At 38.7% G+C, this 15,034-nt stretch overlaps 1 protein-coding gene across 1 annotated transcript; it reads right to left on the bottom strand.

Moving 5' to 3' along the window:
* Positions 1–11,844: 11,844 nt before the first annotated feature.
* On the bottom strand, positions 11,845–14,225 carry LOC120351623. Its single transcript, XM_039429497.1, has 2 exons — positions 13,319–14,225; positions 11,845–11,969 (listed from the first exon to the last, which is right to left on the bottom strand). The coding sequence occupies exons 1-2, from the start codon at positions 14,223–14,225 to the stop codon at positions 11,845–11,847; spliced, it is 1,032 nt and encodes a 343-aa protein (XP_039285431.1).
* Positions 14,226–15,034: the final 809 nt, after the last annotated feature.

The following is a 15,034-nucleotide window of genomic DNA, read 5'->3' as shown; positions in this document are numbered from 1 at the left end:
GACTGTACCTTACATGTTCTATTGCTGGTATATCACTTTCTCCCCATTTTCCCAAATAAATTGAACAAAATACACAGCACACAATGTCTGGTAGACATGCGAATATAAATCCCTCTTTCGCCATGTTTTCCGCCGACAAATGCTGAGAAGATTTCATCCATCTTTTATCAAAAGTTAATCTTATCTTAATCTTAATCTTTCATGCAACATTATGTGTTGTTGTGATAACATTTTCACACAGTGTTCTTCTACCAATGCTAATTCACAACTGATTTAAAAACATGCAGTTGTACTCTATCACTCTAACTCTATATCATCCTGATCGTTATTCTTTCGTTTTTCAGAATCTAACATCATCATCATCATCATCATCATCATGCCGAGGGAACGCAGACTACATGGCGTGAATTCCAGCGCGGTCCGCCATCATATTAACATCAAGGATCCTGAGGAAATCAGCATCGAGAATGTGCTCGAGAGATCGAAACGACATGTTTTCGACATAATTAGAGAGCACGGGGCACGGCATGATGGCAATGTAAAATGGATCATTATCTTAAATGTTTTATTGTATAAATTAGTGGTGATGGATGATGGGGTTAGTGAGTCTGTCTCATCTCTCGTTACATTACTCTCATCATTCTCATCTCTCGTTATAGTTACTCCAACATAGCGCTAAACGTGCTTGAGTATTATGAAGATTTTAATGATCATTTCATGTTGGCTATAAGAAAAATCCTGTCATCTTTTGAGAACTTTGTTCGACATGGCAGCGGTTGGGTGTTGGAGAAAATTGACTCACTGAATGTGAACATGATTAAATTTGATCCAATATTCACATCCAGTTTCATTCAAACACCCCAGTTTCTTAAAAACAAAAAAGGTATTATAAATGTCAAAAATCTGTCTGACAAAAAATGCTTTTTATGGTCAGTGCTCACATATTTCCATCAGAAACCAAGGAACTCAAGCTTGACTGTAGAGTATTTGAGCAAGTTTACTCACACACTTAATACGCGAGGTGTAAATTTTCTGGTGATGACATGCGATATTAAGAATTTTGAAATACTGAATCCGGATAATCCACGATATTCACGTCATCGCGTATGACAACAAAAAGTTTTTCCCCTACCACACAAGCATTTTCCGCACTCGTAAGCACCAAATTAATCTTTTAATGCTGAAAGCCGATGCAGGAAAAATGCATTTTTGTTTAATTGATACCGCGAACGGGAAAAATGGATTATCGCGTCTTCTCTCTCACCTTTCAAAACACAACGGTCAAGTACACATTTGTAATTTCTGTTTCCATAGATTCACATCAAACAAATCTAAAAATTATGATGGCAAAGCAAATTTGATGAAACATGAACAGCTTTGTTCCAAGTTTGAATCACAACGTGTTTCATATCCTAAACGCGGAGACACAATTAAATTTAAGGAACTAGGCGCCACGTTGAAGAATAAGTATACCATTTACACAGATTTAGGAACTTATGTTGTTAATATCGATAATAATGATGATGATGAATCCAATTGGGATGAAATCAAGCATAGCTATACAAAGAAAACAGCACGACATATTCCCTGCGGCTATTGTTTTGTTGTTATCGATGTGAACGGGGAAATTGCCTACGGACCTGTACTCAATAGATCGAGTAGTTTAGATGAAAAAATCATGGAGAAATTTCTTCAGGAAATTACAGATCTCGGCAACATTTTGTATGAGGATATGAAACGAGAAATTCCGATGCAAGCTTTATCCGAAAGTCAAGAGCGCAAATTTCAAAATTCGGTAAACTGCGGGCTTTGTGCTGAACCGTTTTTAGACACCGATATAAAATGTCGTCACCACGCGCATGAAACCGGAAATTACCTATGTGCGGCACACGTTTCTTGTAATTTATCGGCTTGTACTCCGGAGTACATTTCGTGTTATTTTCACAATTTCTCCGGGTTTGATTCACATTTTATTCTGAAAGCGCTCGGTAAATGTAAAAAAGAAATTTCCTGCATCGCAAATACGTCAGAGAGATTTTTGACACTTTCAGTAGGCAAAATAAAATTTTTAGATTCCTACAAGTTTATGTCCGAATCCTTGGAAGTATTGGTGCATAATTTGGTGCAAAGTACAGACATGGAAAAGAAATTTGAACGTTCATTTTCAGTATTTCATGACCCCCCACGCGAACACAGACAACTCTTGTTGAAAAAAGGAATATATCCTTACTCATACATGAGTTGTCCCAAAAAATTTGCGGAAACATCACTCCCTCCCATCGAATGTTTTCATAATGATTCAACTGATGCACCTCTGTCTCGCGAAGAATATGAGCATGCGCAAAGAGTGTTCTCGACATTCAAGCTGAAATCACTCAGTGAATATCACGATTTCTATTTATGTTTGGACATGATGCTATTAGTGGAAGTTTTTGAATCCATGAAGTCTACGCTTTTTAGCTCATACGGCCTTGATGTCACCCATTTTCTTTCCCTCGCTCACTTTACCTGGAATTGTATGTTGAAACACACTAAAGTCGAACTAGAATTGATTACTCATCCTGACATGCATCTTATGTTTGAGGCAGTGATGAGGGGTGGGGTGTCATTTATCAGTAAACGTTATTGTGAAGCGAATAACAAACATCTACCCGAAACATACAACCCTTCAAAACCGAGTAATTATCTCCTTTATATCGATGCAAACAGTTTATACTCGGAAGCTATGAGCTGAAGCTCACCTGTTGGAAATTTCAAATTCCTCTCAGAGGAAGAAATTTCCAAGCCTGATTTCGCGAATTTGGACAGCAATTCAGAAACTGGATATATAATAGAATGTGATCTCAAGTACCCTCAAGAGTTACATGATAAGCACGCCAGCTTCCCACTTGCACCTCTCCACCAAACACCACCGCGCGAATTGCTGTCAAACTACCAAACAAATGAGAATGTATCAATCATTCGCTGTTTCTCTAGGATTTATTTCAACATTGTCTGCTGTACAATGTTTATATTGATGGAGCCGAACTGCTTGGGCCATCTTATAAAGCGTTATCTTATTGTGTGATAGTGCTCGACTTTTTAACCATTTATTTTTCTTTTTATCTCTTATGATTTCTTCATTTCTTCTCTTATCTCTTTCTTTGTGTGTGTGTGTCAGAATGATTGTTAAGAGTGTCTTTTTTGTAACGTTTCATTGTTACGCCGATTCATCACTCTCTTCTGCCTTGCTGCTTCATCGCAGCCACACTGTCTGTACAGCAGGATGATGGCGCGGCTGCGCTGAGTGTCGGCGGTTCTCTTAAGCGAGCTGTCTCTCCTTTCCCTGATTGACTTAGGATCGCTCATGTTAATGCTCAATCCCTTCTCTGTCATATAGATGAATTTGGGCACACTTTTGAGGACAAAGATTGTGACATCATTCTGATATCTGAGTCCTGGCTAAAACCAACAATCCCTAATCGACTTGTTGCACTTGAAGATTATGTGCTCATTTGGAATGACCGACTGCACAAGAATGGGGGAGGGGTTGCCACATTTGTGAAGCGTTCTCTGCTGCCTGTTCATAAGTTCTCCTCAGATACCTCCCGTGCAGCTAGACCTGAATACATGTTTATTGAGGTTAAGTGTAATGGAGTTAAAATGCTGATAGCAGTTTGCTACAGGCCGCCTCATATTGGGTACATGTCAGAATTTGAGGAAGCACTACTTGAGCTGATGGTGCCCTATGAACATGTTGCTATCATGGGTGACTTTAATACTGACCTTCTTGGACCTGATACTCACAACAAAATACAACTTACCACTATGTTTTTTGCGAATGGTATGACCTTGCTGCCTCTCCAAGCTACGCACCATACATCCACTTCAGACACATTGCTTGATCTTATTGCAGTTGCTGATAAGAGAGCAGCTGTGTGCCATGGGCAGATCCCCTTTCCAGGACTTTCTGCACATGATATGATATTTCTAGTTTATAATATTAAGAGGCCCAAACCCAAACCTAAAATAATCACTTACAAAGATTATAAGAATATCAACTACCACAATTTGTTCAATGATTCAATTAATCTAGACTGGCTGCACATATTCCATACTAATGATGTTAATGTTATGTTGGACATTCTAAATCACAATATAAACTCTCTTTTTGAAAAGCATGCTCCTTTAAAAAATCGTAGAGTAACCAGGGATCCTGCTCCATGGCTCACAGATGAGATACACCAGCTAATGAGGGATCGAGATTATTGGTGCAAAAAAGCAAGAGCGTCAAAAAGTCCCAATGACTTCAATCATTATAAGCGATTGAGAAACTCTTGCAAGCAAACAATTGGAAATGCTAAAGCTACATTCCACCGAAACTTGATATCCTCAAAACGATCATCAACTTCATCTCTATGGCGTACTTTAAGGGAGATTGGGGCTGGCAAGGAGAGGCAGGTACTAACTGTTGCTCACTCGCTGGATGATCTCAATGATTTCTTCACTGACATCCCTGTAAGTTTGGACCAAGCTCGTGCCCACTTCGATTCTCTGCCTGATTTTCATCCCAATGAAGACCTCTACTTCTCCAATGTCACAGAGCAGGAAGCCTTTTTTGCTGTTCATAGAGTGAAGAGTAATGCTGTTGGTGCAGACGGTATCCCAATCAAATTTATAAAAATTATCCTCCCTCTCATCCTTCCCTTCCTCACTCATTTGATCAATACCTCACTTTTAACGTCCGTTTTTCCCAATGACTGGGAGTCATCCATAGTGATTCCCTTGAACAAGATCCCTAATCCTCTCTCTCCATCTTGGCTATGTCGAGTGAGTAAACGTGTGTCAGCTCGGCTCCGTCTTCTAACAGATATTTTGTAGGGTTATACAGTTCAATTCACTAGATATTAGACATCAAGTTATTCAGTTTCTCGAGCTAAATTCAATAGTGTAATTATATTTTTGATTAAAATCACACTTTTTTTATTAATCTTGAAAAAACATTCCTAATTCTTCAATTCACCTTCTCGCCTAGCCTATAAAAGTGTAAATCCACCTAAATGGTACACAATGGTTCGACCAAACAGAGGCACGCCGAAGAATGAGGTCAATGCTCCGAAGCCAGGGCCAGCTATTTCTGGATCACTGTCTGAAGAGACCCTCTGAATCATTCGACAGCAAATCGAAGAGTCTGTCCATTGTGCTGTATCAATGGCTGTGAAGTCTATTTTCGAGGAACTTCAGGCATTGAAGGAGGAAAACAAACAGCTGCATGATAAAATTTGTGAGCTGGAGGTGTCTTGTCACCTGAAGGTCCACAACATCTACATCTTATTGATGTGTTTAGTGAATTTTTTGAACTAGTGTTTTTAAATAGTGAGGGGAGCCAAACTGTTGAGGCATACAGGATGCACTCGAATCAAGATACTTTTTCATTTAGGTTAAGTTTTATCAGTTTCATCCCAATTTTCCTTGTCATGTGTCGTTCTGAGGTCGGTTCACGATTGGTCTGCTGCTTCCATGATGCCTCTCACTGACATGTCAGCTCGCTCGCTCGCCCTCAAGTAGGTATGATTATTTCAATAATAGTAATAATGACGCAGGTATGTTTCTAGCAAATGAGCTCCACTCTTCCAAAAAACTTTTCAAGGCTGCTCACCTTAACGTCCAATCCCTCAGCTGCCACATTGATGAACTCAGAGCAATCTTCCGTTTTCAGGACTTCAATATAATTGGAATTTCCGAATCATTTTTGAAGCCTAGTATTTCATCAAATTTTGTTGCATTACCTGGATATAATCTTTTCCGGAATGATAGATTAAATAAAGCTTGTGGGGGTGTAGCAATTTATGTGAAAGATGATATCAAAACAAAAGTTTTAATCACATCTAAACAAGAGTATTGTTCCAGACCAGAGTTTATGCTACTTGAATTATCCTTATCTAGTACTGATAAATTACTCGTTGGTATCTGTTATCGCTTACCAAAAATAGGTCATTTTACAGATTTCGAGAGTGCCTTGCTTTCTCTTATGCCTTGTTATAGCCGTATACTAGTTAAGGGGGATATGAACACCGACTTGAACATGACAAATCGTAACTTTGACTACTTTCAACTGACTACAATTTTCCAATGCCCAAACATGACTATTTTACCTCTCGATCCAACTCATCATACTAATGTATCTGACACACTCATTGACCTTCTCATTGTTAGTGATCCTAACAAGGTTGTTCAAGCAGGCCAAATCCCAGTCCCAGCTATTTCTGGACATGATTTGATCTACTGTGTACTTTCCCATAAGATACCTAAGCCAGAACAGAAAATTATCACTTATAGAGACTTCAAAAACTTTGATGAAGCCGCCTTCCTGACTGATGTGGCTCAGACTCCATGGCATCAAATTGAAGTGTTACCCTCAGTTGATGACATGGTCAAGACTTTCGAGAAATGGACTTTGACTTTGTATGACAAACATGCACCTTATGTGAAAAGGAGGATTAATAGAAAACGACGAGTACCGTGGATGACTGAAGACATACTTAAGATGATGGGACATAGAGACAAAGCACATAGAAAATTTAAAAAGACATTTGACTTGGACAGTTTGATAGAGTATAGGAGCCTTAGAAATAGAGTTAAACAGGAATTACGGAACTCGAAGATTAGGTACTTGAATTCGTTCATGACAAACAATAGACAAGACTCCAAATCACTTTGGCAGGGAATAAAAGAATTCGGGCTTGGCAAACAGAAACCGAATCCACAAATAGACTTACCATTGAGCAATATAAATGACCATTTCGTTTCACACTCTAACCAATGCGACGAAGTTGTCATTGCTAATCATATCGATGATCTTGAAGAGCAGGTTACAAACTTAGATTTACCAATTACTGATCAATTTCATTTCCATCCAATCTCAGAAGAAGACACTTTCAGAGCAATTCAACGTATTCATAGTAATGCTATGGGTGTAGACAAAATTCCTATTAAATTTATCAAGAAGATGTTATTTGCTGTTTTACCAACCATTACATACATTTTCAACAAGTCACTTGAAGAAGGCATTTTCCCTGAAAACTGGAAGTTTGCTCTGGTTCGCCCTCTAAATAAAGTTCCATCACCCATAAAGTTGAGGATTTTAGACCAATCAGTATTTTACCTGCATTGTCCAAAGTGCTAGAAAGAATCATTCATGCTCAAGTTGTAAAATTTCTAGACAACAATAGTAAGCTTCATAACTTTCAATCGGGCTTTAGAAAATTCCATTCAACTGAAACAGCTCTGCTCCATGTCACTGATGATATAAGGTTAGCTATGGACCAAAGAAAATGCACCATCCTCACCCTATTTGATTTTTCTAAAGCATTTGATACTGTTGATCATACAGTTCTTCTGAATAAGTTGGCTATTCTTGGTTTCAGGCACAACTCGTTAGTTTGGTTTAAATCCCATCTATTAGGTAGGAAACAATGTGCATCTGTCGGTGACAAAAAGTCAACTTGGAAAAACGTTATGCATGGAGTACCACAAGGTTCAATTTTAGGCCCTCTCCTCTTCACTTTGTATGCTAATGACCTTTCTCCCATTATCAAATTCTCCAGTTTCCATACTTATGCAGATGACCTTCAAATCTATTTAAGCTGTCCCATAACAAAAATTAATGAAACAGTTGGAATAATGAATCAGGATATCAATTCGATAGTGGAATGGACAAGGAAAAATGGCCTTAAGCTCAATCCCATCAAAACACAACCCATTATAATTGGATATTCTCGTCTTATGAACAATATTGACCTTGAATCGATTCACAAAATTAGTGTAGATGGTAATGACATTCCTTACTGTAGCTCAGTTGGAAATTTAGGCATTATTATGAATAATACTCTTGACTGCCAGAACAAGTGAACAAAACTTGTAAAAAGGTATTCTCAGCCATGCATGCATTGAAAAAATGCACGATATTCTCCCTAGAAACATTGAATTATTATTGGTTCTCATCTTCCCACATTTAATGTATTGTAGTTCTGTCCTTAACGATATGCAAGTCACTCTGAATGATAAACTACAGCGTTGCCAAAATTATTGTCTATGTCTCGTCTACTCTCTCCAACGCCATGATCATATCACCCCAGCCCACATTACTAGTTCAACATTGAAGCTTCCCAATCAAAGGCTTTTTCGAATAGTCAAGCTTGTTAGAGATATCTTGAAATACGGTAATCCAAACTATTTTAAAAGATGATTTCAAATTTGTCTCTGAAGGTAGGAGGATAGATGCTTCACATACTAGAACCGGAGAAAGTACTTTAAGGATACCCAATCATCAAACTACTATTTTCACAAAATCCTTCTTAGTCAGTGCCTGTCATGCATGGAATGCACTTCCTGTTTCTATCAGGTCCATCGAGAGCCGAGCGAGCTTCATCCTGACTTTAAAAAAACATCTTTTGGAACAAATGACTGAAACTGTCTGGCCCTAGAATGATCACATGACAACCATCCCCCACCCATCCCACAAATACAAACCTTTAAACCTGTTTATAGAATTAATTGTATATATAAATTATATAAACTCATGTTATTTCAATTATCCACTGCATACTGCTGTATATTACTGAAAGTTGATTACCCTGATCTACTTTCAGCCTACTTCATTTTATTAATCAATTATTTGATCTTATCTACCTATATAATTATTTTACTTTATCAATTTTCTGTTGTTTTTCTCTTAAATATTCATATTGATTAAAACTTTTACAATATTTCCATTAATAAATAAATCCTTAGTTTAAATAATGAAATTAATGTTTTGGTAGAGAGTTAGTGGGGAGGATTTTTTTAATATTCTTTCCGAAGAATGGACATTGATATGTCCAAAGCTTCGCCAATTTATGTAGATGGATAACAATATAATTATTATCTATAGTTATTATATTACAAATTGCTTTTTCATATCATATACAGTTCAATAATTATTTTCTTAGTCTATATCATGTAAATTCATCTATAATTTTGCTGTATTGTAAGCTATTGTATATAAGTGTATAAGACAGTATATATTGTAATCTACATAAATATAGTACTCAATCAATCAATCAATCCATCTGATTACAGGCCTATTAGCTTACTGTTTGTCATGTCTAAGGTTCTGGAAATTATTGTACACTCCCAATTGAGCACTTTCATCCATGGTTCTGGATTGATTGGTGACTTTCAGTCAGGGTTCCGTGGCGGTCATAGCACCACCTCTGCGCTCCTGAGAGTCACTGACGACATCCATAGAGCCATGGATAGTAGAGAGTTAACAGTTCTAGTCCTAATAGATTCAAGCAAGGCATTCGATAGCATTTTCCATCCTACTTTACTATATAAACTCAGAAACTTAGGTTTTTTCAACTCCACTGTGGCATGGGTAAGGTCCTATCTTCAGGGTCGGCGTCAGCGTGTGAGAGTTGGGGATGCCTCTTCACGGTGGTGTGAAGTGAACAGAGGAGTTCCTCAGGGTTCGGTATTGGGTCCTCTGCTGTTCAGCATCTACATAAATGACGTGACAAGCACTCTACTCACGACCAGACATCACCTGTATGCCGATGACTTACAAATATACCGGCACTGTAAGAAAAATGACTTTGACGTCACAGTTGATGAAGTCAATGCTGACTTGACTCGTTTGGTATGATGGACTGAGAACAATGGACTGAAAATTAACGAGAATAAATCAAAATCAATAGTAATAGGTTACTCAAGACTTTTAAACACACTTGACATAACTAACGGACCATATATAAAATTGAATAACATACAATTGCAATACAGCTCTGACGTGAAAAATTTAGGACTGACAATGACAAGGACTCTTGACTGGACCAGCCATGTGACTCAGACTTGTAACAGGGTCATTGGGGGGATCATGACGTTAAAGAGGATCTCTGACTTCATTCCCTTTTCAATGAAGGTTATGTTGGTCAAGACTCTGATTTTCCCGATCTTCAACTACTGTGACATTGTGACTCTTGACATGACAGTTCAACTTCTGCAGAGGATGCAGTGTGCACATAATTACTGTGTTCGCTTTATCTTCAACCTGAGATGTGACGACCATGTAACTGAATACTTCAACAGACTTGAACTCGTGAAGCTGCGTGAGAGTAGATCATATCATGCTTTGTGCTTCCTCTATAAGATATTGAAAACTAAAACCCATAATTATCTGGCTGTAGAGTACCGTTACTTGGGTGATTTTGGTCGTGGAGGAACGCGGCATGGATCCCATCTGCTGGCTGTCCTAACACATAGGACTGTTATGTACAACAAGTCGTTTCTTGTGACAGCCTGTAGTTTGTGGAATTCTCTACCTGCTGAGCTAAGGCTTGTTGAGGGACATCGTCGGTTCGGCGTGGCTGTCTTGCGGGGGATCAGAGGTGGTGGACTTGGCTGGTATGTTAACTGAATCTTAACGTAAGTGTGTGTTGGTGTGTGTGTGTGTGTGTGTGTGTGTGTGTGTGTGTCTTTTCTTCCCTCCTTATCTATTCCTTTCTTCTTCTTTCTATCAAAATGGTCTATGGATTTTGAACTGACTCTTATACCATTTTCATTTTTCTCTTTTTTATTATTGTATTTTTTCCACTGACTAAAATTCAAAAGAAAAACATTTTTTTTCTCTTTCCTTCACTTGATATTTGAAAGTATTATTATTATTGTAAAATTAGTTTTTTTTCATATTCTTATAATCTTTGTTGTACAGTGTTTTAGTTTTACTTAGAATTGTATTGGAGGGTTAAGTGTAAGAGAGGGCCGGCTGCACCCTAACTTCGCCCTCCCAGGTTTTTTAAATTATAAGAGGCGTACCTGCCTTATTGAATATCCATTTTTTTTTTGTATGTTATCACTGTTTTATGTTAACGATATTGCTAATTCAATGCACATTTTTACCACACATACTATTGAATCACACTTTTGTATTCCTTCATTTGAATGAATTTTTTTTACACTATTTCAACTTTTGATCATTCATTTGTAATCATTCACATAACCTTACATGATCGTGGTCATTCCACTGCACTCGCATCATAGTATCATCCACTAAATCATGGAAGAACCACACAGCATCCTGGAGACCACATCGGCAATGTCAAGGATGGAGGAGTTTGCACAGGAGAAATGCCCATGCACCACCATTCCAGAGGTCCGGACGCCTGGATCTCACATCACAGGATTTCTGCCATCGACTGAAGACCACACACCCACCCTTTCTGTGCAAGATATAAACATCCTCCTGGAAGCAATAAAACAAGGTTCTTCAGTAACAAATGAAGAATTAAAGAAAACAAATGAAGCAATAAACAATCTAAATGAAAAAAACAATCAAGTAAATGAAGAATTAAAGAAAACAAATGAAGCAATAAACAATCTGAATAAGGAAGTCTAAGAGGCAAGAACAAGTTCTGGAGAAGTTGAGTCAACAGATGGACGGAGCATTTTCGTGACACAGGTAACACTATCAAAAAATTAACTGAGCGTCTGGATGAATCCATTTTGGAAATCAGCAACTGATTAGATCAGATATCCCAAGATATGCACACGAAAATAATCAACATCGAAGTCACCTTAAAGGAACATGTACGTGTGGAAAATGGATACACTGAAAGAGAAAGTCGTCAATCAAGCAAAACAACATTGCACCAAGGTAGGAGATCAGATAACCCAAAGCGTGCAGGTTAAAGTCAAACAAGCAAGCAAACATGGCACATATATGGAGGACCAGCCTACCGAGAATATTAAGATTGAAGTCGCACCACATCCCGCAGAATGCCAAGAGGAGCCGGAAGACATCACCCACCAAGCTGAGGACGACATATATCAAGTAGAGGGACAGACCGTACTGCCGTGTGCAGACCACCAAGAGTCCAAGGACGTTGCCCATAGAGTCAAAGAGCAGCCCAGACCGCCGACCGCCCGTATCTCCCATCCACCGAGGACAGCACCTGCAACAGATAAAACCAGTACTCATGAAGATTGCCCACTAAACAATAGAAATAAAACAAAAACCCACAACAAAGCAAAATCACAACCAAAACCGAAAACCCATGAATCAAAACAACAGACAAGAAGGATTACAATACATCAAAGAAGAAAACCATCTAATAGAGTTCATTTACACCGCCGTCATATAAGGCTAAAATCCTACATCAAACCTTGTACCAACATGCAAGAAAAAGAAAAGTCAATATCAAGAAGGACCTACAACCACTGCAGTCATGTCCGGTTAAAATCAAGCAGACTGTACACCAGCATGCCAAAAAGGGAAAATATTATTTGGGAAAACACACAGACACCACCAGCATGTAAGGTTTAAGAATATCAAACTGCATGTCACCGGCTGACAAAGAGGAAATACGTTTGTAAGGATTGATTTACACCACAGGCACATTCATTTTAAAGCCAAAATTAATAAAACAGATAGTCGCAAATTGGAACTGGATTTTAAATAATACCAAAATCAAATCTAGATGGGGGCTTAAGGAATAATTTTTGAATTAACTGGAAATTACATTCGTGGAATACATCAATTATCAAACTTTTCATAGTCACAGCCTACACATCGAGTCACATCTTTGCAAATTGGCATCTTTCTACTGCAGCCTAATCAACATAACCTAAACTTCACTGCTGGTAATCCCGTCCTGTCCCCAAACCTATGGATTGGGGTACAGTTAAGATTTAATTCACAAAAACGTTGACAACCCCAAAAGTAAGTCTTTAATTTGCACTAACCTTGGAACTGGCTAGGAAGTGGACTGTATCTCGTGTGAAGAAGTTACTGCTGACGATATCCTGTCTTTATGCGTAGGCCTATATGATATTGCATATATATCACGAAACGAAACGAGGTAATTGCGTTCAACTCGAACGCCACGGAACGGGAGACACAGAATGAAAAAGATGTTGACTTCTCGACAATGCTTCTTGAAGTGGTGGGTGGAAAGATAAACGGGAAGGATGGAGAAGGGGTGAGGGAGAGAGGTTATCTTGCCTCTTTGTGAGAGGGGGAAGGGGAGGAAAGCGCAAACTAATCAACCCACAATCAAGGCTGCCGATCCTCCGTGAATCCACCATCTCCGCCCGCCTTGGAATGCCCCATTTCCAAGAACATAAACTCAAAAAAAAAACTTAAATTTAAAAGTAAAAGAAAAACAAAACAACTTGCACTGAACGGTAGGAAAGGAAAAACGAAGGGAAAAGGAAGAGGAAAGGAAAACGGAAAACTTAGGGTGAGGGTTAAACTAATAGGGAAGTATGGGAGCAAGTTTCCTAACTGGCCTAACATACTCACCAGAGTTAGTTTTCACGTGAGCTGAGCGCACAATACCCTTAGCATCACTTATGATTTGGGTGACTCTACCTAATGGGTATGATAAGGGTGATGAATTGTTCTCTTTAATCCATACTAACTGCCCTACCTGAAGGTTTGTGTCACTCTCAAACCACTTATTCTTCTGTTGAAGAGTGTGGAGGTATTCACTCTCCCACCTCCTCCACAATCTCTGAGTGAAGCGATTAACCTTTTCCCAACGAGACAGTCTGTGCTCGTTGACATCACTCACGTCAATTTCAGGAACTGCCAACAGAGGGCGATGAACAAGGAAATGTCCAGGAGACAGCGCCTCGTAGTCATCAGGAGATGAAGAGAGCGCATACAATGGTCTCGAATTGAGTATCGCCTCAATTTTCACCAACAGAGTGGAAAGCTCAACAATAGTTAGGACCGAATTTCCCACTTCACGAAACAAATGGAATTTCACATTTTTAATATTAGACTCACAGATTCCATTCATGAAAGGAGCATGTGGAATATTAAAACGAAATTGGATGCTTTTAGATGACATAGCATCACAGACGTCGGATTGATTTTCTGATGATCTGAGAAATTCAACAATTTCCTTCAATCGTCGCGCAGCACCTTTGAAGTTCGTCCCTTGATCACAGAATATTTCTTTAGGCAATCCACGCCTAGAAACAAAACGATGGAGAGTGTTAATAAACTCTTCGGATGAAAGACTTGTAAGCACCTCAATGTGACAAGCTTTTGTTGCCAGACAGACAAACAGTGCAAAGTATGCCTTGTACGTAAGAGCTTTGGGCCGAATACTCTCTTTGACAGTGAAAGGACCAGCTAGATCAACCGCAGCCTTCAGAAAGGGAGCACTGGGAACAACACGAGAGCTGGGAAGATCACCCATGACGGGAGCAACAGGAGTTGCATTGAATAAGCGGCAACGAGTACAATTGAAAATCACATTTCTGATAACACTGTGTGCTCCAACAATCCAAAAATAAAGCTGAATAAGAGCATGCACTATTCTTGGTCCAGCATGAAGATGAGAAATATGATAATACTCAATGAGGAGTCTAGTAAAATGACTATCTTTATGTATCAAACAAGGATGCTTGGCTTCATATCCTAAAGCACTATTCACCAATCTGCCACCAACACGAATCACACCATCACAATCCAAGAATACAGACAATTTTTGGAAACTCTTATCACAAGGTTTACCCTCTTTCAATAGGTCGAGTTCACAATTGAAATGACACTTTTGAACAATTTTAACACAATAAATTTGTGCACATTTCAACTCTTGAACACTAAGTGCGCCTGATTTACGACAAACACCACTAATTGATGCTTTACTGTTATTCACGAAACGTAAAACATAAGCACAGGAACGTAACAATCTCATGTATGAGGAGAAACGTGTTATCTGAATAACAGCAGTCTCTTCAGTGATATTCAAAACAACACCTTTATTTTGTTTCACATCAGGCAGAATTTCAGTAGCAGGGTAAGTCATAGATGACAACGGCCAACATGATAACGAATTAGAACACCACGTTGGAGCATTGAACCAATCTTGCGAATTGCACAAGTTTTGGGGAGAAATGCCTCTTGATCCAACGTCAGTAATATTGAAATCAGTAGCAATGTGATTCCAATCAGAAATATTAGTCAACTCTGATATTTTCACAACATGATTTGCAACTTGTAAGG

Source organism: Nilaparvata lugens, chromosome 5 (assembly GCF_014356525.2).
Source record: "Nilaparvata lugens isolate BPH chromosome 5, ASM1435652v1, whole genome shotgun sequence".
Lineage (NCBI taxonomy): Eukaryota > Metazoa > Arthropoda > Insecta > Hemiptera > Delphacidae > Nilaparvata > Nilaparvata lugens.
This window is presented reverse-complemented; position numbering and strand designations above follow the sequence as displayed.

What these genes read in the sequence shown, in the direction of transcription:
- LOC120351623 (XM_039429497.1), bottom strand. Translation starts at nt 14,225, where the DNA reads ATGGGTGATCTTCCCAGCTCTCGTGTTGTTCCCAGTGCTCCCTTTCTG. An exon ending in TCACGTGAAAACTAACTCTG is followed by an intron (nt 11,970 to 13,318) that starts GTGAGTATGTTA and finishes TATCTGTTGCAG; the next exon opens with GTGCTGTCCTCGGTGGATGG.